At 39.0% G+C, this 27,573-nt stretch overlaps 1 protein-coding gene and 1 pseudogene across 1 annotated transcript in view; one reads left to right on the top strand and one right to left on the bottom strand.

Moving 5' to 3' along the window:
* The window catches only part of SHQ1 (SHQ1, H/ACA ribonucleoprotein assembly factor), a 111,223-nt gene that overhangs the window by 56,876 nt on the left and 26,774 nt on the right, over positions 1–27,573 (top strand). Inside the window, exon 10 of the mRNA XM_023199973.1 lies at positions 3,125–3,245. Coding sequence (XP_023055741.1) covers positions 3,125–3,245 — 121 coding nt within the window. The remainder of the gene's footprint in view (positions 1–3,124; positions 3,246–27,573) is intronic.
* On the bottom strand, positions 22,503–23,835 carry LOC111532508 (annotated as a pseudogene).

Here is a 27,573-nt window from a genome sequence, read left to right on the forward strand (position 1 = left end):
TCTCTTCTCTTCTCTTCTCTTCTCTTCTCTTCTCTTCTCTTCTCTTCTCTTCTCTTCTCTTCTCTTCTCTTTTTTCTTCAGAGCCTCACCCTGTCACCTAAACTGGAGTGCAGTGGCGTGATCTTGGCTTACTGCAACCTCTGCCTCCCCAGGTCCAGCTATTCTCCTGCCTCAGCCTCCGGAGTAGCTGGGACTATAGGCATGCACTACCACGCCTGGCTCATTTTTATATTTTTAGTGGAGATGGGGTTTCACCATGCTGGCCAGGCTGGTCTCAAACTCCTGACCTTGTGATCTGCCTTCCTCAGCCTCCCAAAGTGCTGGGATTACAGGCGTGAGCCACCACGCCTAGCCTGAATCCTGCGTTTTCTATTAACCTGTTTATATTAGTAAAGTTTGGGATCTTGAGAATATTTTGGAGGTGTCATACAGCAGAGAAGCTTATTCAAGTTATAAGAGAATAGTTCGTTTTTCCAGTAAAGACTTATGATTGACATTTAAAACTTTTAGTGCTTATAAAACTAACTCCTTCCCTCTGCACCCTCCTTCCCCTAAAAAGAGAGAGAGAAGGAAAGCAAGAAAGAAATTAGTTGGCATATGCTTACTGTGACATTTGTCTTCTCTGTGGCAATTAAAACTTCAAAACATTCTAACAGGTCAGTTGTTCCTTGATTCTTTGGGTAATATGGCTAATGTGGCAAATGTGGTTTCATCATGCCTGCAGATTTTGATTATATTTCCTCCTCCTTTCATCAAACCCTGCTCTCAATGTTACCTAGTTTGTAGTTAAAATAGGTGTGTTGTTGAGTGATCCACACTAATCATTTGACATAGTTAACCTGGGCCACTTTGATAAGCTGTAGCACTGACTTTGACTTAACCAAATCAACTTGACGTCTTGTAGCTTTAGGCCTTCGAAGTATTAGTGTCTCTTCACAATCAGTCTAGCAGTGGAGCTTCCATGGACATTCTTCATTCATTCTTTATTGTATCTGCATATGAGGAAGCCACCAAGTTAATATTTTTTAAAAAGGCATGGACTCTGTTTTCAAGGACTTATTACCTACTTAGGGGTTAAAGTCACTAATAAGTCCTTGAGTAATAAAAATGTGATATAGACTGGATGGGGCAAGAACATACAGGTAGCATGGCACAGTGGGTAGCCTCTGGAGCCATTAAGATTGGAATTTAGATCCTGGTCCCTCAACTCAGTGGCCCTGTATCTTACCCATTCTGGAGCCTCCAGTTTTCCTTCTGGGAATTGAACAGGAGAGGTTTGGGGAGGATTTTCCCCATTTTGAGTTTCCTTTCCACTTCTTTGCAGCATTTAGTAAAGGACCGTGAAAACTAGGAAAGTCAGCCCAGAGCTTCCCGAAGGAATGAAGACCGGAGCTACACCTTGATAGTGGGCTAGGTCACATGGAGAAGGGAAAAAGGCGTGGAAACAAGTCTGTAGAAAGAGCATTGAGAACATATGCAAGGAAGAGATTCCATGAAAACAGTGCATTTAAAAATGGGTGTTAGAAGAGGCAGAGTCTGGAATCTGAAAGATGGGCAAGAAGATTCTTAAAATTGAGGCATGAGATGAGAATATGAGTGAACATAGGAGCTCAGGCAGTGGCAGATAAAGGGCAGATACAAGGAGCATTTCCAAGGAAAAATCATCAGGATTTGATGGGTGAGACTGTAGAATGAAAGAAATTTTAAGGGTTTAAGCTGGGTGATTACTGTGTCTGTCATGTATTCATTCATTCTTAGAATACTTAAATGGAAAACCTCCTGCTGCAGTGTTCTGTTCTAGGTATTGGGGATTAACCACTAAATAAAACAGAAGCCCCTGCTCTTTTGAAACTTACTTTCTAGTGTTAATTATGTTAAAAAATTTAGTGTCAGCAATTTTAGGATCTTGAGATGTCATCGTCTAGCTCATGATTCTTTTATGATCTAAAAGTTAAATGGGAAATGTCAATGAAAGCGCATCGAGTGTCTTCATGAACTCAGTATACAGTATTTCTGTGTTTCAGAACTGTAAAGATAATAATGAAACTGTTAAACTGAAAATACTGAATTTCACAGATCAAAGAAAGTGGTAATACTCTAGATATGGTATTAATAGTTCACCTTATAATTAATAAATTTCAGGGAATATCATGAAGTGTGGGACACCTAGGGAATTGTTGAATTGTAAAAGGCTCCTTTTGTAGACTTTGGTTGGGTTAAAATTAGGTTCTTTTCAAAACCAGAAGGAAGTAGTTAGGTTGAACAAGACTTTAATCCCTGATGGCTTTTGTTCATATGAGTTTTGTCAGCTTATTTCTGAAATAGTGCTATGATGTTTGAGTGTTCAACCTGAGTTTTCTTCAATTATTTAAGATAAAATAATTTATTAGTAGATAATTCCTTGACAGAAAGTGTTGACATAAGAAACAAAGAAGTTTGAAATTTAGAATACAGTTTTCCATGTTATTTTGAAAGCTTGAATTGGAAGAACATTATCTAATTAAAATTATGATGCATTTAAATATTCATTTGGTTTAGAAAACTTCCTGCCTTTCATTTAATAGACCTAGTTGTATTTCATAGCATTTTAATGATAACCACAACTAGTCAGCAGTAACAATAGAATATAAAGATTATACGTATTTTTTTTTTTGGGGGGGTACAGAGTCTAACTCTGTCACCCAGGCTGGAGTGCAGTGGCGCTATCTCAGCTCACTGCAAGTTCGGCCTCCTGGGTGCACGCCATTCTCCTGCCTCAGCCTCCCGAGTAGCTGGGACTACAGGTGCCTGCCACCACGCCCAGCTAATTTTTTGTATTTTTAGTAGAGACGGGGTTTCACCGTGTTAGCCAGGATGGTCTCGATCTCCTGACCTCGTGATCTGCCTACCTCGGCCTCCCAAAATGCTGGGATTACAGGTGTGGGCCCCGTGCCCAGCCAAAGATTATATGTAATTCTTAAGGAAGTCAGTAAAGGGATTTGGACCTAATGGGACTCATAAATTTTTTTGCGTTTAAAAATATTCTTAAGAAATGATCAGGATTCTGAACTGCTTTAAATATATTACCTCTCAGGATCTGAATTTCTTAAGGATAATTTTATGTTTTTTTTTCAATTTTCTTCAGGTAAAAGTGCAGTTTTAAAGTGTCTCTTGGATATTCACAAAATTTTTCAGGAAAACGACCCAGCATACATACTGAATGATCTCTACATCTCAGACTACTGTGTGTGGATTCAGAAAGTCAAGTAAGTTTTCATAGAGTTACTTACGAATTTTTAGATACTCACGTTGCTGACATACCTATTTACCCAGGAGGAAGAAGACAAAATAACCTGAGGACTAAGGTTTATTTTTTATTTATTTATTTTTTTGAGATAGAGGTTTGCCCTTGTCACCCAGGCTGGAGTGCATTGGTGCAATCTCGGCTCACTGCAACCTCTGTCTCCCAAGTTAAAGCGATTCTTGTGCTTCTGCTTCCTTAGTAGCTGGGATTACAGGTCATGCCACCACTCTTGGCTAATTTTTTTGCTTTTAGTGGAGACGGGGTTTCACCACGTTGGCCACGCTGGTCTTGAACTCATGACCTCAGGTGATCCACTCGCCTCGGCCTTCCGAGTGCTGGGATTACAGGCGTGAGCCACCGTGCCTGGCCAGGAATAAGTTTTAATGAGAAGGGAACCCATAGACCTACCAAACACTAAAAAGTAACTGGATTAACATGGGAAGCTTGATGAATGTTCTTAGGGAAGAAGGTACAGATGGTGAAAAGTTAATTTTATTAGAAAAAGTTGGTATTGGCATATCTTGGAAAACAGGTATTAAAACAGTTGTGTTATTTATTGCCTTGCTATTGACTGTCCAGTATGAAATCTCAAGACTGAGTATCTGAACGGGTATCTATAGTTCACTTACAGTGGAGTGTGTGTGTAGATGTATGTGCATTCATGTTTGTGTGTGCAAACATTTTAGTATGCAAACCACATCAAATGAATCGCAGATGAGAGCTCTGCATTCATTGGCTAGCCACTGGCTTACCACCTGCAGAGCCTAATGGCATGATTCTTGATAACGCATGTATGGAAGGGTCCAAACACTCACAGATGGGCTCCAGCATTCGGTATATAAACATTTTTAAAAGTGTTTACCATTGCGTCAATCAAAGAAACATAATAGATTAACTATTACATTTTAAAATGCAGTGAATATTTATTTATTTATTTATTTATTTATTTGAGACGGAGTCTCACTCTGTCACCCAGGCAGGAGTGCAGTGGCACGATCTCGGCTCACTGCAAGCTCCACCTCCCGGGTTCAAGCGATTCTCCTGCCTCAGCCTCCTGAGTAGCTGGGATTACAGGCGTGTGCCACCATGCCTGGACGCCTGGCTAATTTTTTGTATTTTTTAGTAGAGACAGGGTTTCACTGTGTTAGCCAGGATGATCTCAATCTCCTGACCTCATGATCCGCCCACCTCGGCCTCCCAAAGTGCTGGGATTACAGGCGTAAGCCACTGCACCCGGCCAGTGAATTTTCATTTTGTGAAGTTCTGTAGATCTGATTCTTAGTAGACAGGGCAAAATTCCATTTCAGTAGCAAGAGGCTATTAATTAAGAACCTATAAATGGGCCAGGCATGTTGGCTCATGCCTGTAATCCCAGCACTTTGGGAGGCCGAGGTGGGACAATTGCCTGAGTTCAGGAGTTCAAGACCAGTCTGGGCAACATAGTGAGATCCTGTCTGTATTGAAAAAACAAAACAAAAACCTATGAAGGGAACTCTTAATTGAAATGACTCCTGGTGCTATAGAAAATGATAGCTACAATGTCAATTGTGACTTAGAAGAAAAATGATCTGGATATTTTTGCTACTGCCATGATTGATAAATAAATGCTTTAGTGTGGATTTTAATGTCTGTTTTGAATGAGCCATTATATGGGATTTATTTTTTATTTCTCTTCATGGGAAAGCAATTATATTGCAGAATGAAATATGAAAAAACTTCAGGCTATACCTGTTGTACAGAAAATGCTTAAGGATTGCTCAAGATAATGCCTAATAATGTACAGCAGGTGGTGTCAGCATTCGTGTTGGAAATCTAGATTTCGCCAGATGGAAAATTGAATCTTTAACCCCTGAGGTCATAATGGCATGTCATCACTTCATTTGGTCCTCCTGCTAATTGAGCTTATCAAATACCCTGCTGCCATTTCCTGTTGTTACTTTCATTTTCATAATAAAATTAAATGGGGATAGTCTATCTGTGTGGGTTTTGGTTTTTCTTCTTCTTTCTTTTTTTTAAGGAGTGATGATTTTGTAAACATGTAATGAGCATTGAGGTTTGTGCAAGGATCCCATTTCTATGAGTGCCTGTTTCTCTCTTTGTGATATTCTTTATTAACTAGAGAGAAGATTGTTTTTCATTAAAGTAGAAAGATATAGGCTCTCAAGTAGAGTAGGGATTATCGACCGTCTTTGAAAAAACTTTTTCTCTTGGTTTTACGTTGTGGGAAATGAAGCGAAATTCTTAGGTTGTTTGTAATTGTTGTGCTAATAGTAATTTTTAAAAAAGGGATAATGTATTGGGGAGTGAGGTAGGAGAGAGAAACCAGCAGGATCTCTTCAAATTACTTTGCAAAAGTGGTTTTTACAACTTTACCAATTTGAACATAACTTTCTTTTCCCTAAACAGGTGTGTTGCTTTCAGTTTGTATGTTAAATTTAACTGTAGCCCAGCTGTTTTTTTCTCTTTTGAAATAAAACATTTGTTTATCTAATTTTTATAAAAAATTTCTAGTTTCATTCTTAATTTTACAGGCACAACATGATTGAGCTTTCTAGTATTTCCTTCACTGTGAACTTCTTAGGTCTAAATCATTCTGTTGCAGTGTAGATCCATGATTTTCATAAGTAATTTTTTCCTCACTTTTACCTTCTGGTTTATTTCTTCTCCATATAGTTTATCAGTGAAATCTAGCACCTTATTTTTATGTTTGAAAAGAGCTGTGTATTTTTCTTAGTTTAGTTTGATGTTTTTGATTATAATAATAAAAACTATGTAAGGTTTTGTTTGAAATACCAGGTAAGTGATAAATTCTGACTAGCACAAAAACAGCATTCCATTTTTACAGTCAAATATATGCTTTGGCAAAAACCTATGGAAACATAGGTAGCAAAGTCATTCTTACTTTGAATTAATGAAGTTATAGCAACATCTATTGTTACTTCTGCTTTTGTACTACATTTCCCTATGGTTTCTGTGTCTTGTAGTGCGTATTTGCAAAGCTGAAAAACTGAAGCTCCTGGCCTCTCATTCTGAGTTAGAGACTTTATGAATTGTTTTTCTGAAAAGAATGCTGCCTCCCACCCTTCACTATAAGCTTCACTGGAAGTTTCAAGTGTGGTGCTCACTACAGCAAATGTTCTCTGGTTGGCAGCCTTAGAAAGTGATTTGTTTGAGGTTATATGTCTTATAAGAGATAGGTCAGGTCTTCTGGTTCCAGATTTCACATTTTTCAAGATATGCCACGTATGCAACCAGTCGTCTCCACCCATAGCACGTGGAAGAAAAAAGATAAAAGCCCTTTCTTCAGAGAGATTTTCCTAAAGGAAAAGGAATGAATGAAACATCTGTCTTTCTCGTGGATGTTTCCGTAGCACTTGGTTGAGAGATCACTGGACACCTCTCATTGCCTGCCTTATATTGTAGGAATCTAGATGCGTAACTCTTTCCCCTCTAAAATACTAAGGTCTTTGTGAATGAGCACCTATCTGGGCCCATCACAGTTTGTGAGCACAATCAGTTTTACTCAAATTGAATGATACCTGTTAGACTGGATTGAAGGAACATTTTTCATTTTTTTAAAAATGTAGCACTTTAAAAATATAAATCAATTCTAATTTATTTTTAATGATATTTCAGCTACATATACAAATTCCCCGATTCTTTGCTGGTGGGCTGCCATCAGTAGCAGTGATAGTTCTGACCCTCTGAAAGTTTAACAGTTCCATAGGTATCCAACCCTTTGGCTTCCACGGGCCACACTGGAAGAATTGTCTTGGGCCACACATAAACGCATTTAATACTAACGATAGCATGGACCAAAAAAAGGTCCATGCATAATTTTTGTGGTATCCACCACTGCAGATAAGCAAAAAAGTCCTTGCATTCAAAGAGTTGGCACCTTTTTATATAAGGTGGGATAGAAAATAATGAACTGTAATACATTCCAGCTCTACTTCTCATTGACCGTATGACTTTAGCAAGTCACCTTGTCACTTAATCTAATTCAACCAGTATTAGTATCTTGATATTTCCTCTATTTGTTTCCTAATGCATTTTTAAACCAGTGGAAACAATATTGTACATACCATTCTGTAGCCTGTTTTATACTCATGATAATACCCTATAAACCATTTCCCTTTATAACATCCATTACAGAGTTTTTTTTAAGTAACTAATTTATTCCTCATTATAAAAAGAGTACATATATGCTCACTGAGAAAATTTCACATTAAAACTATGGTTTTAATACATAGCATATTTTGAAATGACAGGGGATCAAGAAGGGTATTCTTTTGTTTTTGCTACATAGAAAAATGTTGTTGTTTTTAAATGAAGCTAAAATCTAAAATCCTGACTCTTACCAGTACAAATGTGAACTTGTTATTAAGATGTTAAATCACACTTTTTCTCTCTAGTGTAGTTTTTTTAAGTAGGTAGTTATGGGGAAAAAGAAAAAAGTGTTTTTGAAATGCTAAACCCTTTTTGCATTAAACTGATTAATGGTTAATTAACTCTAATACTCAGTGCAATTCACTTTTTGGCTGAAATCTTATGGTCTTTTGGACACTAATGTGGGAAGTTTGTAGAGGGAAACAGCTATATCACAAAATAGTTATCTGTCATTGGATAAATCGTGAACCTCAGTTTCCTCAGTTGTAAGTGAACCTAAGTCATTTCAGCACTGAAGTTCTAAAATTTTGGAAAACTTAAGACTTTACGTTTGCTTTAGATTGCTTGAGTTGCTTTCTATGTGCGTGTGCTTTTGAAGGGGATAGGATTATGCTAAGAACAGGGTAGATAACATACATCTCTTCCTTTTGGCTGTCTGTTGTTCCTGGTTGATCTGCCAAAATTAGGGAGTCAGAGACTCATATGCAGAGGTACAACATCAGAATTGCATCTAAAAGTGGAGTCATGTATTTTTTTTTCAAACAGTAGTTATTGAGCTCTATTATGTGCCAGGTGGTGAGATAGGTGCTGGGAATATTATGGTGAACAAGAGAGACACGTCGTCGTAAAGCTGGTCTTCTAGTGGGAAATGCAGATGTAATACATTATACCCAGTAGCAGCTACAGTGGGCAAGTATGGGTGCTGTGGAAGCATCTAAGAGGACACAGGGCTGTAGGAAAAAGCTTCCAGAGGAAGAGTTTAAGCTGAGAGCTGAAAGGTTGTAAGAATTGGTCAGATGCAGGTGAGGAAGTGGGGATGAAGAGTATTTCAGACAGTAGACAAAAGAATATGGCCCATTTGAAGGGCTTGAAAACCCAGGATGCATAGGTCATAGTATAGAAGGGAGAGGAAAGAAGTGAGGCTAGAGGTTCATGTAGAGGCTTGGCCTTCTAAAGATGCTTGGCCTTTGTCCTGGGAGAATATGGGGCATCTGAAGAGTTTTCAGTGATGAAGTCCCTGTATGAGTGCGAGGATGAGACTGACATTCTGGGAAGATCCATCAGGTGACATTGTGGGGAATGAATTGTGGTGGGACAGAGCTCAGAGCTCAAGACTTAAAGGCCGGTTAAGAAGCAGGGTATTCCAGGAAAAATAGCTTGAGCCAGGTGAGTGAGAATGGGGAAGGAGACTAGTCGGCAGATTTGAGAGGCAGATGAGACAGACTTAGTAATTGATTGGACGCTGCTGGGAGAGAGAGAAGGGGAGGAGCCAAGATGAGATGTGGGTTTTGACTTGGGCATCTAACTGGGCTGTTGAAGGTGCATTTGCCAAGATTAAATACTAATGAAGAGTGTGCAGTTTGGGAGAGAAGATGAGAAGTTCAGTTTTGGAAATGTTGGTTTGCGGCCGCTAAGGAATATCAGTAAAGAGGGAGCCAGGAACATTTGGAGCACAGCTGGGACAGATGTATAAAGAAGAGTTTAGACAAGAAGGGAAATGAATTAAGTCACAAAACATAAAAAATGTTCTCTGATTACATGGTACTGTGTTACCTGTAAGTATAATAATAATCGGAGTGGATGCATTTCAAGCTGGGAAAATAACATCATACAGATAGACAAGAGGAACATGTATGCAACATGGTGAACAAATTTTCTCGTTCTAGCTACAGTGTATAGGTAGGACAAGAGTGGACATGAGGCTTTTTGCATTTGGATCATAGTTTATCCTTGCTGTCGAATAAGGATAAGAGGGTCTTATCCTTTATTGTTGAATAAGAGGGTCTACTGTTAACATTCTGAGGGTCACGATGTTTTAGTAATAGGGCCAGATAAGAAATCCTGTCTCTTTAGTCTGTGTGCTGGAGCCTGCCAGTATTCTTAACTAATTCTTTTTGTTTTCTAAGAGATGAAATATCGCTGTGTGACCTCTAGCTCCAGGGCTCAAGTGAGCCTCTTGCCTCTGCCTCTGGAGTAGCTGGGAATACAGGAGCATGTCTCTTGACTACTTCTTGTCAACTGGTCACATAAGAGAGACTCACTCAGACTTTTACAGTAAAATTGAGGAACTTTATTGGGTGACTATAGGTTATCCCCTGGAACTGTACTTTCAAGAGTACCTCTGGCCACCAGGAGGTCAGGTGATGAGAAAGTGAGGCATTCGGCTTGCTCTTGCATGTGGTCTTGCGTGGTGCTGCTTTCTGCAAGGCACTGCCACTCTTCTCTCTCACTGCACATGGAGGATGGCCACTCCACAGCTCTGAGTTTACATGTCTTTACTTTCAGTGGGGATGATTTGTTTTTCTAAGACCAGCCGAGAGCGAGCACAAAAGAACCAGCGGGTAGGCAAGTGTAGGAGCAAAACTGCAAGTTTATTTTTGGTAACCTAAGGTGTGGGGAAGAGGTCTGTCCGCCTCCGGCAAAGAAGGCCGGCAGAGTCCCCCGTGGGGCTCTGGGACGGAGTTCCGGCAGTCTGGACATCCGGACAGGAGTGGGGCTGGGAAGTCCGTGTGGGACTCTGGCCAAGAGCGGCTTTTCTAGGAGTGGGAGGGCAATAGGCGGGGCACGGGCGTGTCGGGGGGCGTTCCGCAGGTGCGACCAGGTAAATCTTGGTCTCTTCGGATTGACGTCACCTGGCGCATGCACAGTTGATCTGCACCGTCCCAGGCGCCGGCTGCATGTTTGCGTGCGCGGGAAGAGTTGGTGGTGAAGAAGAACCCGGGAGTGCACCATCTTGCCTCCGTTCGTCCAAACGGGATAGATTCCCTTGTTTGTAATTCCAGGGGAGGAAGAATGTGATTGGCTCAGCAAGGGTAAGTTTTGCTGGTCCAGTTGCCTTGGTCACACTGGGATCAGAAGTAGTGAGTGGCATTTCTAAGAAAGTGAAGGTGGAGGACATGCAGTCACCTCATGAAGACATTGCTGTAATTTCGCAATACCATTTTGAGCCATAGCTGGGGGAAAGCCATGACACCTACCACCCCCCAAGTCACTGATGTTTATAATGAATCTACAGTGTGGAAGATGATTTTGATGATCTGTTAAATTCAGGCACGCAGAGTGATAATCGGACACTCTTGGTGGTTTTACATTTGTATGGGAAGTTTCTTCTCTGACAAATGGTGAAATGCTAAGTGTTACATTAGCTGCTAATGATTAGCATGTAGAAATTTCAAGAAACAATTGTGCTTAATTTCAAGCAAGTTAAACCTCCTTGGATTAAAATCATTCTTGGTAAGGTGCTTGTTCTGGCATGTCAAGTTGCTCTTTAGTTTTACTGTTTGTTTTTAATTAAATCCACAAATTCATCCTGGATGGAAGTGGGTTTTTATCTCCATAAGAAAAGATTAGTACAAGGCAGTATCCATTCGCTTGGATCCATTCAGCGTGGTTTCATATACAAAGGATTTACTTAATGGTTCTGTACCTTATCACCAGTAGTTCAGCAGTGCCCACTGGGGACTGTCACTCTTCATTAGACTTCTCTTACAAGAAATGTGCCAGTAAATCACAGGATTACAAATGTTCCTACAGATTTAAGACTAAAATAACCTTTTATAAAGATATGAATGCTTCCTGTAATTAAGTATATTGAAAAAACTAACAAAAGAATCATATATTTGAATGTTAAAGGTTTGTGGGATATTTTTGTTCATTTAAAAAAAATATTATAATTTGTATCCTGTTTTTTGTTGTTGTTGTTTTTGTTTTTCAGGTAAACTTTATTTGAGAATAGTTTTAGATTTACAGAAAAATTGCAGAGATAGTACAGAGTTCCCATGTACCCCCACCCAGTTTTCCCTGTTAAACGCTTATATTGGAATTATATATTTGTCACAATTAATGAACCAGTATTGATATGTTATTATTAACTAAAGTTTATTTAGATTTTCTTAGTTTTTACCTAATGTCCTTTTTGTATTTCATGAGACCACATTTTGTTTTGCTTTTACTAAAGAACTGGAAATTGAGTAGTGCTCCATTTCTTGGACATTTTGGTTATTCAGGAGCTTAAATGCTATGAAAGGTAGTGAAATATTATTGAGATACTCAGGTACCTGAGGAGCTTAATACATAGAAACATTCTAATCATCATTAATCCAGACTTGGAAAAAACAAATATTTGAGAATTTTTAGAAATAGAAACATAATTCATTTATCATTTTTACTTACACATATACCATGGACATCATGATTATGATACATTGATAAAAATAGAGAAAGTTTAGGGCTGGCCATGGTGGCTCATACCTATAATTCCAACACTTATAGGTGTGTTGGCTGAGGTGGGACAGGAGTTCAAGACCAGCCTGGGCAACATGAGACCCTGTCTCAACAAAACTTAACTGGGCGTGATGGCATGTGCTTGAACCCAGGAGTTCAAGGCTGCAATGAGCCAAGATCATGCCACAGCACTCCAGCTTGAGTGACAGAGGGAGGCCCCATGTCAAAAAAAAAAAAAAGTTTATAAAAATAAATTGGGCAAGGCCTTTATATTTTCATCTTAATTTTCTTAAGGTGGAGGAGGTTAGAGGAGAAAATGTGGAGATATATATGAACCATTTTCAGAGGTGAATAAGCATGGAAAATACTCTACCTTTATTTAGGGAGTAGTATGTTTATCAGGCCCATTTTATAACTATAACTGAGTGGCTGTGTTAGATGTCTCTGTTCTTTCTTGTTTTAGTCCCTGATACTGGTCTCTACACTGCTCCAGTCCTTGGTTTTGGCTCAGTGGAGCCATGCATTTTTACAGAGTAAGCAAATTGCTATTTTCCTTCATCTCCTAGTTCTTGTGTATTTTTGTACCTCAAAACTCTTTGGAGGATTCTCTTTGGAGGGAGACCCACAGGATCAAGTGAGTTAGGTGATTGATTTAGTCAAGTTTTTAAAACCAGTATTCTCTACTTCACGTAGAATTTTCACTATGCTTGAATTGTCTTAACATCTTATTCAGAGAAAAGGCTTACATTGATTAATGTGGCATATGTGTGGTTATCATACTTAGAAAGTGCTCTGTTTAAGGAGAGCTTTGTCAAGAGCATTCTTTCAGTGGAGTCACAAGAAAGCTTTTTAAAGAAACTGACAACTTCAAGTACAGTTTCCTTTTTCTTCTGTCTATTATGATTGAAACCCAATCTTTGTTATAACATAATTATCTCAGCTGAAGCCAACAGGGAGTTGCTGCCTTAATGTAAGGGGTGTGAAGTCCCCTAAATAAATAGAGGATTAATTACATTCCCAGCATGTTGCGAAGGTGATGAGATTGATTGTGATCATTTGACTTGTCCCATTTCCTGCTCTGACTACGTTCTTGAATAAATAGAAGCTGGGAACATAATAAACAGAGCTACGGAACTCTGTATTGTTGGGCATGGAGTGTTGGAAAAGGACCTTCTTGAGGTATATTTCTGGATTTGAAGTGATTTATATGACATTTTACGGTTTTTTTCATTGATTATTCTTGTACTGTTTCAATTTAAACAGCTTTCAAGGAAATTGTTTTTGCTTCAGAAAACGTAGATATTAGCAGAGTGTTGAGAGAAATTGACAAATTCTATTTTAATGGTTGGATATCAGCAAATTTCTGATCCAATTTTCGATATTTTCATTTAGTGTGACATTATGGAAGGTTTAAACTAAAGGAAATATTAGGTGTTATATGTTTCTATTGTCCTTTTCACATAAGAGCTTCATACTTCTGTTAAATTCAAAGTGATAAATTAGGACTTTCATGAAGTGGATCATGTTTTTCTGTTTTGTGTTTTTCTTACTCTCTTTTCCTGGAGAGTTTTATAATATCCTGAAACTGTGATTTAGAGTATATATTTATTCTCCAAATTTTCTATTGCTGTGGCTTCCTGTGGTGGTCCACTTTTTCCAGGAAGTACATAAAACAATCTTTTTGGGGTATAGGAAAACCGTAATAGACCTTCTATCTATGCTTATTTTTTGAGAATGAAATAAGCTTCATTAATATTTCATACATGGATTGATGGCAGAAATAATTTTTAGTGGCTACTTACCATACATTTTTCTTTTAATGATGTGATATTTGATTAGAAGCTGAAAAGGCACACTGCTTCATGGAACAACCATTCTTATTTTCTTTTTTTTTTTTTGACACGGAGTCTCACTCTGTCGCCCAGGCTGGAGTGCAGTGGCCGGATCTCGGCTCACTGCAAGCTCCGCCTCCCGGGTTCCCGCCATTCTCCTGCCTCAGCCTCTCGAGTAGCTGGGACTACAGGTGCTGCCACCTCGCCCGGCTAGTTTTTTTTGTATTTTTTTTAGTAGCGACGGGGTTTCACCGTGTTAGCCAGGATGGTCTCGATCTCCTGACCTCGTGATCCGCCCGTCTCGGCCTCCCAAAGTGCTGGGATTACAGGCTTGAGCCACCGCGCCCGGCCAACCATTCTTATTTTCAAAGAGAGTCTTATACCTTTTTTCTCAAAGCCTAAGTTATGTCAGGGCAGGGATTGCCTCTGCTAGGAAATTAGTGTTGGGGTTCGGGGACTCTCGTCAGTCTCTGCCAATTAAAGACTCCTAATGATATGGTCTCTTCTTTCTGCTCTGTAATTTTATATAAATAATAAAATAGTGCACCAAAACTATGAGAAAAACTGCATTTGTAGTGTCAAATTAACTACCTGACTTAAATGCTAAGTTCGTATTTGAGAAAACTCAAACTAGCATTGATGAATTATCTAATTATTATGTTTATTTTATTTCATGTAGGGTATAAGGGCTTTCTTTTTTCTGAAATGCGAGCCCTTCTTGAAAATCTCACCTGAGGCTGTGCATGGTGTCTCACGCCTGTAATCCCAGCACTTTGGGACACCAAGGTGAGCGGATCACCTGGGGTCGGGAGTTCAAGACCAGCCTGGCCAACATGACGAAACCCCATCTCTACTTAAGAATACAAAAATTAGCACGGCATGGTGGCACATGCCTGTAATCCCAGCTACTTGGGAGGCTGAGGCACGAGAATCACTTGAACCTGGGAGTGGAGGTTGCAGTGAGCCGAGATTGCATCACTGCATTCTAGCCTGGGTAACAGAGTGAGACTGTCAAAGAAAGAAAAAAGAAAAGAAAATTGCCTTGAGTGCAGACCACCATACTTTTTACTTTATTTACTTCTATATTCTGCCTCTACCAAAAATACAAAATTAGCCAGGTGTGGCGGCGGGCACCTGTGATTCCAGTTACTCAGAAGGCTGAGGCAGGAGAATCGCTTGATTCTCTGAGTTGTACAGCACATCAAGTGATGGAATACGCCTCTAATATCATGGCATGTTTGTCTTTTGGTTAGTTTGCCTGATTTTAGTCTCGTGATGGATGAAATACCACTTTACATCTCAGATTTGTAATTATGTGATATACTTTAAATGACAGAGTGAAAGGCAAAAAGTGATGTCTCTTCTAATGATCATCTCTTCTCCTGACTCCTGCCACTTTGGATGTGTACGTGCACTATAAACCCAGAGCACATACACACCCAAAGTTGTTCTTTGTGGATGCCACTTTTGACACCTTATTAGAACCCAAAGACACTTTCTTTTAGCAAAGAATAAAACACCTTCTCACATATGGTATTAAGTACCTTTGTGCCATTCCAAATAAGCTTGCCAACCAATTTAGATTTTTTTTCTATCCTTAGAATGTCCTAATGCTTCAGAAAAATAAGGATTTAGTTCTTACTGGAAGAAATTTACTTCACTTTCAACTTGATATTTAAGATGACAGTTGTCAGCATTTGTCCCGTCTGCTCGTTTTAAGGGACATAACAGTTAAAAGGACTTCACTTAATGCCGTCTAAGTTAGTGATCTGAATAAAACTGTTGGCAAAGGATCTCCACTTCATATTAAACACTGGATTAATCACACAGGTCAAGCTTTCAAAATTCTAGTTGTGAAGCTTGTGTTCTGAATGTAGCAGCACTATATAGCCTTACTTTCAGAAGCTGTATTGTGATCCATGGTGTCAGATGCATATTTCAAATCCAAAAATTTTACCTGGTAAGTAAGGCTTATCATGCCTTTTTTAAAAAATTAAGTATTTTTTAAATAGTAGAGGCAGGGTCTTGCTGTGTTGCTCAGGCTGGTCTCGAACTCCTGGCCTCGAGCAGTCCTCCTGCCTTGGCCTCCCAAAAGTTCTAGGATTATAGGCATGAGCCACCTCGCCTGGCCTTGTACCTTTTTATCAGAAAGATCCAACCTTGCTCCAGGTTTGTGTGAAAACAGTTTTGCTTTTGTTTTTAAACCAGAGCCACATAGATATTTCCATCTTCTATATAGGTCAGTGTTACTTGTTGCTGTTAATCACACTATTTCAAAGTCCCCTGCCATTTTAAGATGGGCTGTCCTCTTGAGGCTTGGGCATGAGAGTTAAGCCAGATACTGACTTCATTTTCTATCTTTTGGAGTCTTGTTATCCTATGTGGTGGTAATGATGGTTGTTTAATTGTGGCTGCTTTAGACTTGAGTATCTGTTCATCAGTCCATTCATTCAACAAATAGTTTATGAGTTCCTACTGGGTGCAGGCTTCTCTGCCAGGGGCCTGCCAATGGTAATCAAAAACTTGACTTGGCTTCTGCCCTTCTAGAATGTGTAGTCTGATGGGGAGAGAAGTATTAATCAAATACTTGCATACACAAAAAGTAAAATTAAAACCTTGGAAAGTGGTGCAAAAGAAAAGTTTCATACTACCATGAGAGATGGCTGACCTCGCCTTGTGAGGGAATTAGGAGGGGAAGGAGGATCCCCGGGGAAATATTTGGTTTGAGTACTGAAGTACAAGTAGAAGTTAACCTAAGAAAGGTGGTGGACTTCAGGAATGTATAGTAGATCCATCATGTGCAAAGGCTCTGTGGCAGGAGGGAATTTTGTATGTTTTCAAGAAATTGCAAGAAGGTCAAGGTGGCTGGATCACAGAGAAAGGGTGTATATGTGGGGGCAGGGGATCAAGAAAAGGCTGCTGATTTAGCCAGAGCCCAGACAGTATAGTGCCTTTTAAGTAATGTTAAGAATTTTTATCCTTTTTTTAAGAGTAGTGAGAAGCCAGTGGAGGATTTTCAGCATATGATGGGAGATCACTGGTGTTGTAGTGTAAAGAGCTTTTTAGGCCAGTTTCAAGACTGTTAATAGTGTCCTTATGAGGCGTGAGTGTAGCCTGACTAGGGAGTTAAGATTTTAAGAACTCAAATGGATTTAGAGAATGAGGAAGAAGGCAACATGGAGGATGATGCCTGGGTTTGTAGCCTGCACAGCTGAATGAATGATAAAACCTAATTTTGGAAAAGGAATCTCAGTGTTTTGGCTTTTGTTAGAGGAATTCTTCTTTACACAGAACTTAAAATCTTTTGTGGTGATCTGTACTTTAATCATAATTCTGGATAGTGGCCAGTTTTCTTTATTTGCCTCTGTTATTGTTGCCTTTATTATTTAATGAACTACTGGGCTCAGTTATCTATGGAGGTTTGCCTTTTGTAAGTCTTTTTTGAATGTTTGTAGGGTTATTTTCTTAAAATGTTTTCTTATGAAATATGCAATAATATTTGAAGCGTATACAAACTACACAAATTAAGCATATACAATTACGCAAATTAAAGAATAGTAACGAACTGAATATTCATGTAAGTACCACTGATTTTTTTTTTTTTTTTTTTTAAAGAGATAGGGTCTCTGTCTGTCACCCAGGCTGGAGGGCAGTGATGTGATCATAGGTCACTGCAGCCTCAAACTCCTGAGCTCAAGTGATCCTCCCATCTCAGCCACCTGAGTAGTTAAGACTACAGGCATGCCCACCTAATTTTTTTATTTTTTGTAGAGATAGGGTCTTGCTCTGTTACCGCAGGCTGGTTGAACTCCTGGGCTTAAGTGATCCTCCCACTTCAACCTCTCCAAGTGCTCAAAGTGGAAAGATTATAGATGTGAGCCACCATGGCTGGCCTCCAATCTTAAGAAATAGAATATCACCAATTTCCCTAGAGATTCCCTGTGGGACCAATCCCAGCTGTATTTCCCACCTTAACTTCTGGTAACCACAACTCTAAATTTTATGTCAGTCATTACTTTTCCATATAGTTTTACCATTTGTGCATGTATCTCAAGTTTAGTTTTTAGCTTTGCTTGCTTTTGGACTTTATGGAATGGAATCATACTATATGGTTCTTCTATTACTTGTTTCTTTTGATTTTAAAAACATTTATCCATGATGATGCATAGAGTTGTAGATTGTTCTTTTCTATTCTGCAGTGTACTATCCCGTTGTCTGAATATAGTGCTGTTTGTTTGTCTGTTGTTCTGTGGAACCACTAATAAATGGTTTCCAGTTTGGGCTATTAAGAAAATGTTGCTGCAGATGTCACTGTACATTTTCATGGTGTACTTTTGCAACTTTTTGGTTAAGCCCTATACCTAGGAATGGAATTTCTGGGATTAGGGGACAGTGATATGTTAGCCTTTAATGGGCAGTGTGAAACTGTTTTCCAAAGTGGTTGTACCAATTTATTTCAACTTATACTTTAACCAGCAATGTATAAGAATATTCCTGATTCCACCTTCATGCCAACACTTATATGGTTCAAATTTTAAGATTTGACAATCTGAGGGGGTATGAAATAGTTTCTGTTATAATTTTAATTTGCGTTTTCCTAATTACTAGTGAAGCTGAGCATCTTTTCGTGTGTTTATGAGCCATTGGTGTTTCCTCTACTATGAAATGTCTATTTATTGTATCCCCTGTTTTTCAGTAGGACTTCCTTCCTTTTTGATTTATAGGATTCTTCCAGTATTCTGGATACTAGTCCTTTATTGGTTAAATATGTTGCAAATATTTTCTTCCAGTTTATCGTTTATGTTTCAGTCTCCTTGTAGTGTTTTCATAAACAGAAGTTTTTAATCTCAATGCTGTGGAATTTCTCAGTATGTTCCTTTGTGGGTGTGCTTTTGGTTCTCGTTTAAGAAAGTTTTTATGATTTGAATGTTATAAAGATATTCTCCTGTAGTATCTTCTAAAATTTTTTTTCTTTTGCATTTTGCATTTAAGTCCTTAGTCCACCTGGAATAGATTTTTTATATGTTATGCAATAGGGGATCCAGTTTCATTTTTCCCATATGGATAACTGTATCCTGGCTTCATTTATTAAATAGTCCATCCTTTCCTCATACATCCTGCAGTGCTCACTCTCATAAATAAAGTTAACATGTATGTGTGGATCTGTTTCTAGGCTGTCTGTTCAGCCCCGCTGATTTACTTGTCTATCATGCGCTAGTACCATACTTTCTTAATTACTGTAGCTTTATATCTTAGAATCAGCTTGTCAAGTTCCATGAAAAACATTTTGATTGGAATTGCTTTGAATCTGTTAATCAGTTTGGAGAGACTAAAACATTTTGTGTCTCTTTCCAATAGTATGGTATGACTCTCTTTTAAGTTTTCTTTAGTGTCTTTCAATAAAATTTTATAATTTTTTCCATTAAAGACTTACACATTTTTTGTTGGATTTATTGCTTGATAAAAATGATACCTTTTTTTAAAAAAATTACTTACAAACTGCCTGTTTAAAGTACAGTCATGTATTGCTTAACGATAGGGATACATTCTGAGAAGTGCATCATTAGGCAGTTTTATTATCTGAACATCATAGATTGCACTTACACAAACCTAGATGGCATAGTCTACTATACACCTAGGCTCTGTGGTGTAGCCTATTGCTCCTAGGCTACAAACCTGTACAGCATGTGACTGTCCTGATTACTGTAGACAGTTGTAACACAGTGGTATTTGTATATCTCAACATATCTAAATATGGAAAAGGTACAGTAAAATCAGAATATTATACTCTTATGGGACCACCATATGCAGTTCATCATTGACCACAATGTTATTATGTGGCACGTTAACATATATAAAAATGTAATTCACTTTTAAAAATTGATTTCATACCCAGCTACCTTGCCAGACTCTACTATTAACTCTTATTTATCATTTCTGTCCAGTTTTCTATATAGGCAGTAGTAATACAAGTAATGACAGTTTGGTTTCTTCCTTTCCAGTCTTTATATTCTTCGTTTCTTTTTCATTTTATTGCACTGGTCTAGGCCCTCCAGACAATCCTGAATAGATATGGTGGTAATATATTTATCTTGTTCTTTATCTTTAAGAAAATGCTTTCAACATTTTACCATTAAATATGATATTTGCTTTTGTAGATAGCCTTTATCAAGTTAAGAAAGATTCATGTTATTCTTAGTTTGCAAAGAGTTTTTTATTCTAAATAGTTTTGAATTTTATTGCATTTTTTCCCTCATCCTTGGGATGATCTTAAAAATTTTCTCCTTTAATTTGTTAATGTAATGAATGGCATGTGTAAAATTTCGAACAAATTCAGCCTTGCATTTCTGGGATCTGTCTTGATTATGATGTATTATTTAAATATGATGCTGGATTTGGCTTGCAAACTCTTTGGGTGCCTACAGTCAGGAGGAGGGTATGTATGGGAGGAGGAGAGATTGGCCTATAATTTCCCATTGTTGTACTGTCCTTTCCTGATAAAATGACTTAGACAGAAGGGCATTGCCTTCTCTGTTCTCTGAAGCAGTGCATGTATTACTGAAATGATACATTCCTTGAATCTTCAGTAGCATTCACCAATAAAAAAAAAAGAAAAAAAACCCCGCCATTGTGGCTTTCTTTATGGGAAAATTCTTAACCATTTATTCAGATTTTCTAATTGTTATAGTACTTTTCTGGTTCTTTATTTCTCTAAATCAGTTTTCATAGGTTTTATTTTTCTAAAATTTTGTCCATTTTTTCAAAATTTTCTTTTTTTTTTTTTTTTTTTTGAGACGGAGTCTCGCTCTGTCACCCAGGCTGGAGTGCTGTGGCCAGATCTCAGCTCACTGCAAGCTCCGCCTCCCGGGTTCACGCCATTCTCCTGCCTCAGCCTCCCGGGTAGCTGGGACTACAGGCGCCGCCACCTCGCCCGGCTAGTTTTTTTATAGTTTTTAGTAGAGATGGGGTTTCACCGTGTTAGCCAGGATGGTCTCGATCTCCTGACCTCGTGATCCGCCCGTCTCGGCCTCCCAAAGTACTGGGATTACAGGCTTGAGCCACCGCGCCCGGCCTCAAAATTTTCAAACTTTCTGGCATAGAGTTGATTTTATTTGCTCTTACCTGTTTTCTCCACAGATCTGTAATTGTTGTCTTTTACATTCCTAATATTCGTGCTGTCTCTCTCTCTTTTTTTAAAATTATTTTTGTAAGGGGTATATTTGATTAGCTAATTTTTTTTTTTTTTTTCTCTTGAGACGGAGTCTCATTCTGGTGCCCAGGCTGGAATGCAGTGGCATGATCTCTGCTCACTGCAACCTCTGCCTCCCGGGTTCAAGCGATTCTTCTGTCTCAGCCTCCCGAGTAGCTGGATTACAGGCACCCGCCACCACGCCCAGCTAATTTTTCTATTTTTAGTAGAGATGGGGTTTCACTATGTTGGTCAGGCTGGTCTCGAACTCCTTACTTCAGGTGATCCACCCGCCTTGGTCTCCCAAAGTACTGAGATTACAGGTGTGAGCCACCATGCCCGACCCATTTCACACTCTTGATCCTCTCTATGTTTGTCTTCTATTTCATTACTTTTGCTTTTACCTGTATCGTTTTATTTCATCTACCTCTTGAGAGTGTGTTAGATTCTGCACATAGATGTTAGTAACTTACTAACATTGACCCTTTCTTCATTTAAAACTAAATTTTCTTTCAAGTATCTGCTTTATTTCCCTCTCACAGGTTTGGAAATGTACTGAATTTTCATTACTGTTTCATTCCACGTATTTTCTGATTTTACTCATGAAATTTTGGAGATGTTTCTCCTTTCCAAGCATATAGATTTTTATAGGAAAGTTTTTGTTATTGATTTCTAACTTAATTGCATTTCTGCTAGAAAATTATATCATTGTTTTGAAATTGGTTGAGATTAATTTTATATCTAGAATGGTCTCAATTTTCATTCACTTTTGGTTTTAGTCTTAAAAGTAATGTTAATTTTCGAATTGTTAGCTGCTGTGCTTCATGTCTGTCCATTGGGTGAAACTTGTTGGGCTGTTTATTTTTTGTGTCTTTACTAATATATTTTGTCTTTTTCGTCTGTCTGTTTTGAATTGAAAGAGATGTGTGAAAATCTCCTATGTTGTCAGGCTTGTCAGTTTCTTCCTGTAGACCAATCAGTTTTTACTTTATATTTTGAGGCATGTTATTTGGTGTTATTAGTTAGTTTATAATTGTTTTATCTTCTTGGTTGGTTAACATGTATCACTAATAATGCTTTTTGCCTTACCATCTATTTTTGTCTGATAGTAACATGGCTATCCCAGCTTTCTTTTGATTAGTATTGGCCTGGAATATCTTCTTGTCCTTGGAGGATTTAATTTTTGTGAACATCTCTTCAATAAACCTTTGATGACTGGCTTCCAGTAAATTCAAACCTAACTACAAAAATCTTACATTTTGTATGTGTGAAAAATACGCTCTGAACATATGATGCAAAGCTGTTATGAATCAGTAATTTGGGAACCAGTTGTGACTTTAGATGTTCTTGGGTTTTTGGTCTTGTTGTTATGCAGGTTGACATGTTTGGGTTCTCTAAGTCATGTGTTTCTGTCTTTGATTCCCTACTCCACATTGGCTCCGTCAGCAAATCCTTTTAATTCTTCCTATACAATCCCTTTCATATATATCCCTCTTTTTGGTCTCACCACCTTTTTTTGAATTCAGGCCTCTATTTCCTCATCTCTTGCTACAGTGTCCTTCCTGTTGTCCTTGCCACCACAGTCTCACTCCACGTCTTGTTTCTTTCCTATAGTAATGCCAGTCTGACAGTTCTGAAATGCCATATGACTGTCTTCCTCGAAGTTCTTTTTTTTTTTTTTTTTTAAGCTCTCTTTCTGAGGTCTTCCTGAATGCTCTGATCACTCCGATTTTGGTGATGGGGATTTCACTCATCTACCACTGCTACTGTGAGATAGTCTGGGGGATGTACTGTGTCGCCTTTTCCTTTCCTTCCTTGTTGGAGTATACTCATCTTTTTCCTTCTTGTCTTTGGAGCTAGATTCCAGTTTTTCCTTGTCTTTCTTGTCTCTTTCTCATTCTCCTTCTAACTCTTTCTCTTGTTGAAGATGTTTATCTCTGTAGTGTTCTACTTGCTCCTAAAAACTCTGGCCTGGTTTTTTAGGTCTTTTTCCAAAATTCCAATTCATCCTGAAACTTCATGACTTTGAGCTCAATTTCACGAAGTTTGGCTTGTTTTTCCTCACTCATTTCCGAGTACTTAGAGAACTTGGACTCAGTCATTTCTTCTTTGATTGGATTAGAGTACAGATGATGTTCTTCAGATTCGGAACTTTGAATATCTTCTTCATCATCACTTTCTTCTTCTTGATTTTGATTTTGTTTTTCTTCCGATTCTTCATGCTGTCAAATAACTCCCATTTTGAAGTTGTAACAACCTGTGCTTCCAATTCAGATTCATCCACAGCTTCCCATTTTGATGGAGCAACTTTAAATATGGGTTCCTTCTTCTTTGAGTCTTCAGTTGCATCCAAAGGCACTCCATCAAGATCATCATCAAGACTTTTTATAGGGATTCCATCAAGATCATCAGTGGGAGTAGCATCAATAGGAATTCCATCTACATCTTCCAGAGGTGCACCATCAAGCTCTTCCTTGATGAAAGCACCATCAAGGTTATCTGGTACATCTTCTGTTTCCTTTTCTACAGTAATATATACAAGCCCTAAGAAAACATTTTTTAGTTTAATTAAAAATGGTTCTGGAAAATTTGCCCAATCTTTACATGCTCTGAAGCTTATGTTGTGTCTGACTTACCATATCACTGTCTGAGGGTCCAGATGCATCCATATGTGCATTTGAAGATCCAAATGAATGAACATCTGACGATCTCGTCTTTGAATTGGTCTCCTCAGAAGTTCTTGATGGTTTGCCTACAGGACAAAAGCCTAAATGCCTGGGCTGAGCTGGATTCCAGACCCTCTGCATCTTTCTCCTCATCTTCTAAGCTTAATCCCTCATTCTTGCTGATCAGGCACCACCCACCCCCGCACCATACCCCGACAAGTAGATGTACTCACTGTTTCCCAAATTTGCCATAAACTACAGCTTTTTTTTTTTTTTTTTGCTTTGGTACATTCCATTTTCTCTACCATATTTATTACGTTTTGCTTTAAGCTTTCTCTAATGAACCCAACTAAGTCATCTCTGCATTGTAAGACTTGAAGTTAACACTGACATCACTCCTCTTGGTGATGACTATCTGTAATGGAGCCAGTCATGGAACTGAAAAGTCTTGCAAAATCTTCTCTTTTGTAAGCCTTTATTTTGTGGATTAATTCCCCCCTGCGCTGTCACTGCTGTGTGATTGCTTAGTCGATACCCGCAAATTCACTTATAAATGAGGACCCTCCTACTCTGAAGCAGGCTAGAGGGCTTAAAAGTTGTCCTTTAAATCTGATGGAAATCTGCTTTCTTCACATTAATTTAAATTCTGGATCCATATAGAGTAAGTTCTCTTTTCAAATGTCTGCCTTCAGCTATCTGGAGGATTACTATTGCGTCCTTTCTCAGTCTTCCAGATCAACCTCTTCTGCCTTAAATTATTCTTATAGGTCCAAATTTCCAACTCTTTGTCCATCTTGGTCTCTTTTTGGGCACACTGCTTTGTCAGTGTCCCTCAACCCCTCCCTTTATTTATTGTTTTGGTCCAGACCCTTTTAAAGTATCCTCCAGTTTAAATATAATACTTCAGGTTTGACCAGAGAGAAGCTATTGCTTTTGGTTTTTGTGAATATTACTTTGTCAGTCATCTACTTATCATAGGAAACCTTAACTCACTACATTCTTAGTTTATGACTAGCTGAAACTCTTCATATTCGTCTTTAAGTATAATTCTTCTTCTGTGCTAGCTGGTTCACAATCTTTACATTTGTCCCTGTTTAGTTTCACCTTGTTAGATTTGGCATATCCCATCCATCTGTTACGAACTTTTTGGAACTGGAATCTGTCACCTAGGTTATATCTTGATCTTTTACACCTTTGTAACACTGTTTGTAAACTTGACTCCTGAAATCTAATGAGCAATCGTTTTTTGGAGCAAGCACAAGGTTAGGCGCTGTGGAACTAAAGAAGAATTAGATACGGCTTCTGGCCTTAAGGAATTAGAATGAACATTCTGTGATTTCACCTAAGACAGTGAGTAGAATGTTGAATGAGGAAGGCTGAGGTCAGAACTTTGTACTCTTCCACTAGATACCTTCCTTCAGGTTGAAATCAGTCTCACCTCTAAAGTCAAATGTCAGTCTAGACACCTGTATAATCATACACCCATACTTTGTATTTTGCCCATAAAGAGACCATAGGAAATTGTCATATGTTTTGTTCAAATTCAGACATAATCTTTGCACAGGGTTCCCAGGTGCGGGCTAGTCCAAGGGATGGCATCAGTTTGTGAATCCATAGTAACTTCTGGGGATCACCTACTTCATCCCTTCTCTGCCTGTATCACATAGTTTGAGTTCATGGTCTATGGTTTCATCACTTTCCTTCTTTTCAAAAGTTAAGGAAGACACATTTGCCTCTTTCCTGTCTTCTATGTGGATATTCGAGGCTAAGTATATTGTTCTGATTCCCTCTTCAGTTAATTCTGTGATCAGCAGAACACCTTTGTCATTAGTATTAATCTTTATCACAGCTTCCCCTTCTATAATAATAGATACGATCTTGTACTTACTGGGCATTTTTCTTCTTTCCTTATCATTATTAGTTTATTGAACAGACTGACAGCCCTTGGTGAAACTGGCAAAAGCAAATTCCTTCCTGGAACTTCTGAGATGTAGTCTGGCTCAAACCAGGCCCTGATCATTCTGTCATCTTAAGCCATGGTCCACAAAGCCAAATCCTGTTTCTGATTTGGGAAGGCTGAGGTCAGAAAGCTGTCCCCTGCCATTAGAAATGTAGCGAGGCCATGGAGTATTATGGTTAAGAGTATGGGCTCTGGAGCCAGCTGGCAGCTTCAGATCTCAGCTCTGTCTATATGGCCTTGAACAAGCCATTTAAACTCTCTGTGCTTCTGCTATCCATAAAATGGGAGAGAATTAGGAAAATTAGATGAGCTAACACATGCAATTTGTTTAGAACATGTTAACACAGAGTAAGTGGTCAATAATATTTGCTAAGAACAAAGCTCCATTGATGCAATGCTTGTTTAACAATAGCATTGGCTGAATCAGGCAATCAGTCCATAACAATAATAGCTAGCATTTATCAAGGGCTTACTGCATACCAGGCATTGTGCTAAGTGCTTTATAGAGATTATCTCATTTGATGATCTCACAAGCCCCATATGAATTTGGGTTATGTCCTCATTTTCTTATCACCCCAGGTTATGAATAGGGAAACTGAGGCTCAGAGAGATTAAGTTAACTTAATCTCAGGCTACGTGACTTCAGAGCCTGAGCTCTTAACCTCCTTGCTGTGGTCAGTCAGTCATTTGCTGACTTCCAGAACACGTGACCTCCTGATAAACACAGGACATTTTCTTGGTGAAGCAGCCAATGTGGAGCATTTAGTCTGGTTGTGGAGACAAGACAAGATACGCAGAGGGCAGAATTCGAGGACTGTTGAGCAAGCCCTGGCCCCGTTGCAAGAGACATAGTGATTCAAAGAAGGGGATCCCAGGCTGGTCTGCAAGCTTAGTGGAGTAAAAGTCTTGAACAGGGAACTAAAGATGGGTGGGATCTGACCAGGCACGGAAAGAAAGCGGGGAGATGTGCTAGGCAGGGACACAACTTGAGGCACATCCCAAAGTGAAAACAATTGTTCTGGGTCTGGAAGCAGTGATAAACCAGTAACATTGGTGGAGCAGCTACGTATTGAGATATATAGAATATATTAAGGAATTGGGGAGATGGAACTAAGTCTGCGGATGTAAAAGTTGCAAGCTAGTGGCCCTTGGGTCACTTTTGGCTCTCAGTGAGTTTTTAAAGACTTTAAATTGGTTGTCAACACTTAAAAATGGGAAGATTTTGTGTAAAAGTCTGGATTTACAGCTGCTCTTGAAATAACGGAAGTTCTGGCAGTTGCTGGGCCCACATCCCCACATGGTAACAATTGGCTAGAGCTGAGGCCAGCTGTCTCCATTATGTGGGACAAGTGCCCTCCATTCTGCCACAGACCCCCACCTGCCTGCTAGACTCCATCTGTTTGGCTTCTGGGGGCAGCAGTTTGTGGCCTTGGTCTAATGTGTAAGCTCTGTTACTGGATCAAAGGACCTGCACTTTTTTCCTGCCGAACTGCAGGTCCCATGCAAGCAGGAGCCGTGTTTTTCTTGTGCAATGCTGTATAGCTGGGGCCTAGAAAAATGCCCAGCAAATACTGGGCACTCAATAAATGTGGCATCTGGATGGCAGCAGTGACTGTATTATAGTGGAATCAATTTTGGAAGCTGCAGTGGGGTTCTAGAATGCTTAGGGGAAAACAGACTGGGGCACGCACCATTCGACCTGGTGGCTCATGTTGAACTCTGTTCTAAAGGCACACTGTGGATGACCATTAAGCAGCAAATAGGCTGCTTATAAAGCAGAGAACAATCTGTGTTTGTGTCGAGGAAAAAACTGCTGGCCATGCAGTGCTCTGTTTCCAGCTCCCCTCACTGACGTGGATGGCAGCCCTGTTGTTGTTTTCTTTGGACACATACTAAACAATAGGAATAGAAAATGCATAAGTAAGGCTTATGGCACATACTTACTTGCCTCACTCAGCAGGACAACAACATGACAAAGATCATAGCCACAGCTCTGGGCTCCGTGTGTTTTAGCAAAAACCTGTAAAACC

The sequence above is a fragment of the Piliocolobus tephrosceles genome, chromosome 2 (genome assembly GCF_002776525.5).
Source record: "Piliocolobus tephrosceles isolate RC106 chromosome 2, ASM277652v3, whole genome shotgun sequence".
Lineage (NCBI taxonomy): Eukaryota > Metazoa > Chordata > Mammalia > Primates > Cercopithecidae > Piliocolobus > Piliocolobus tephrosceles.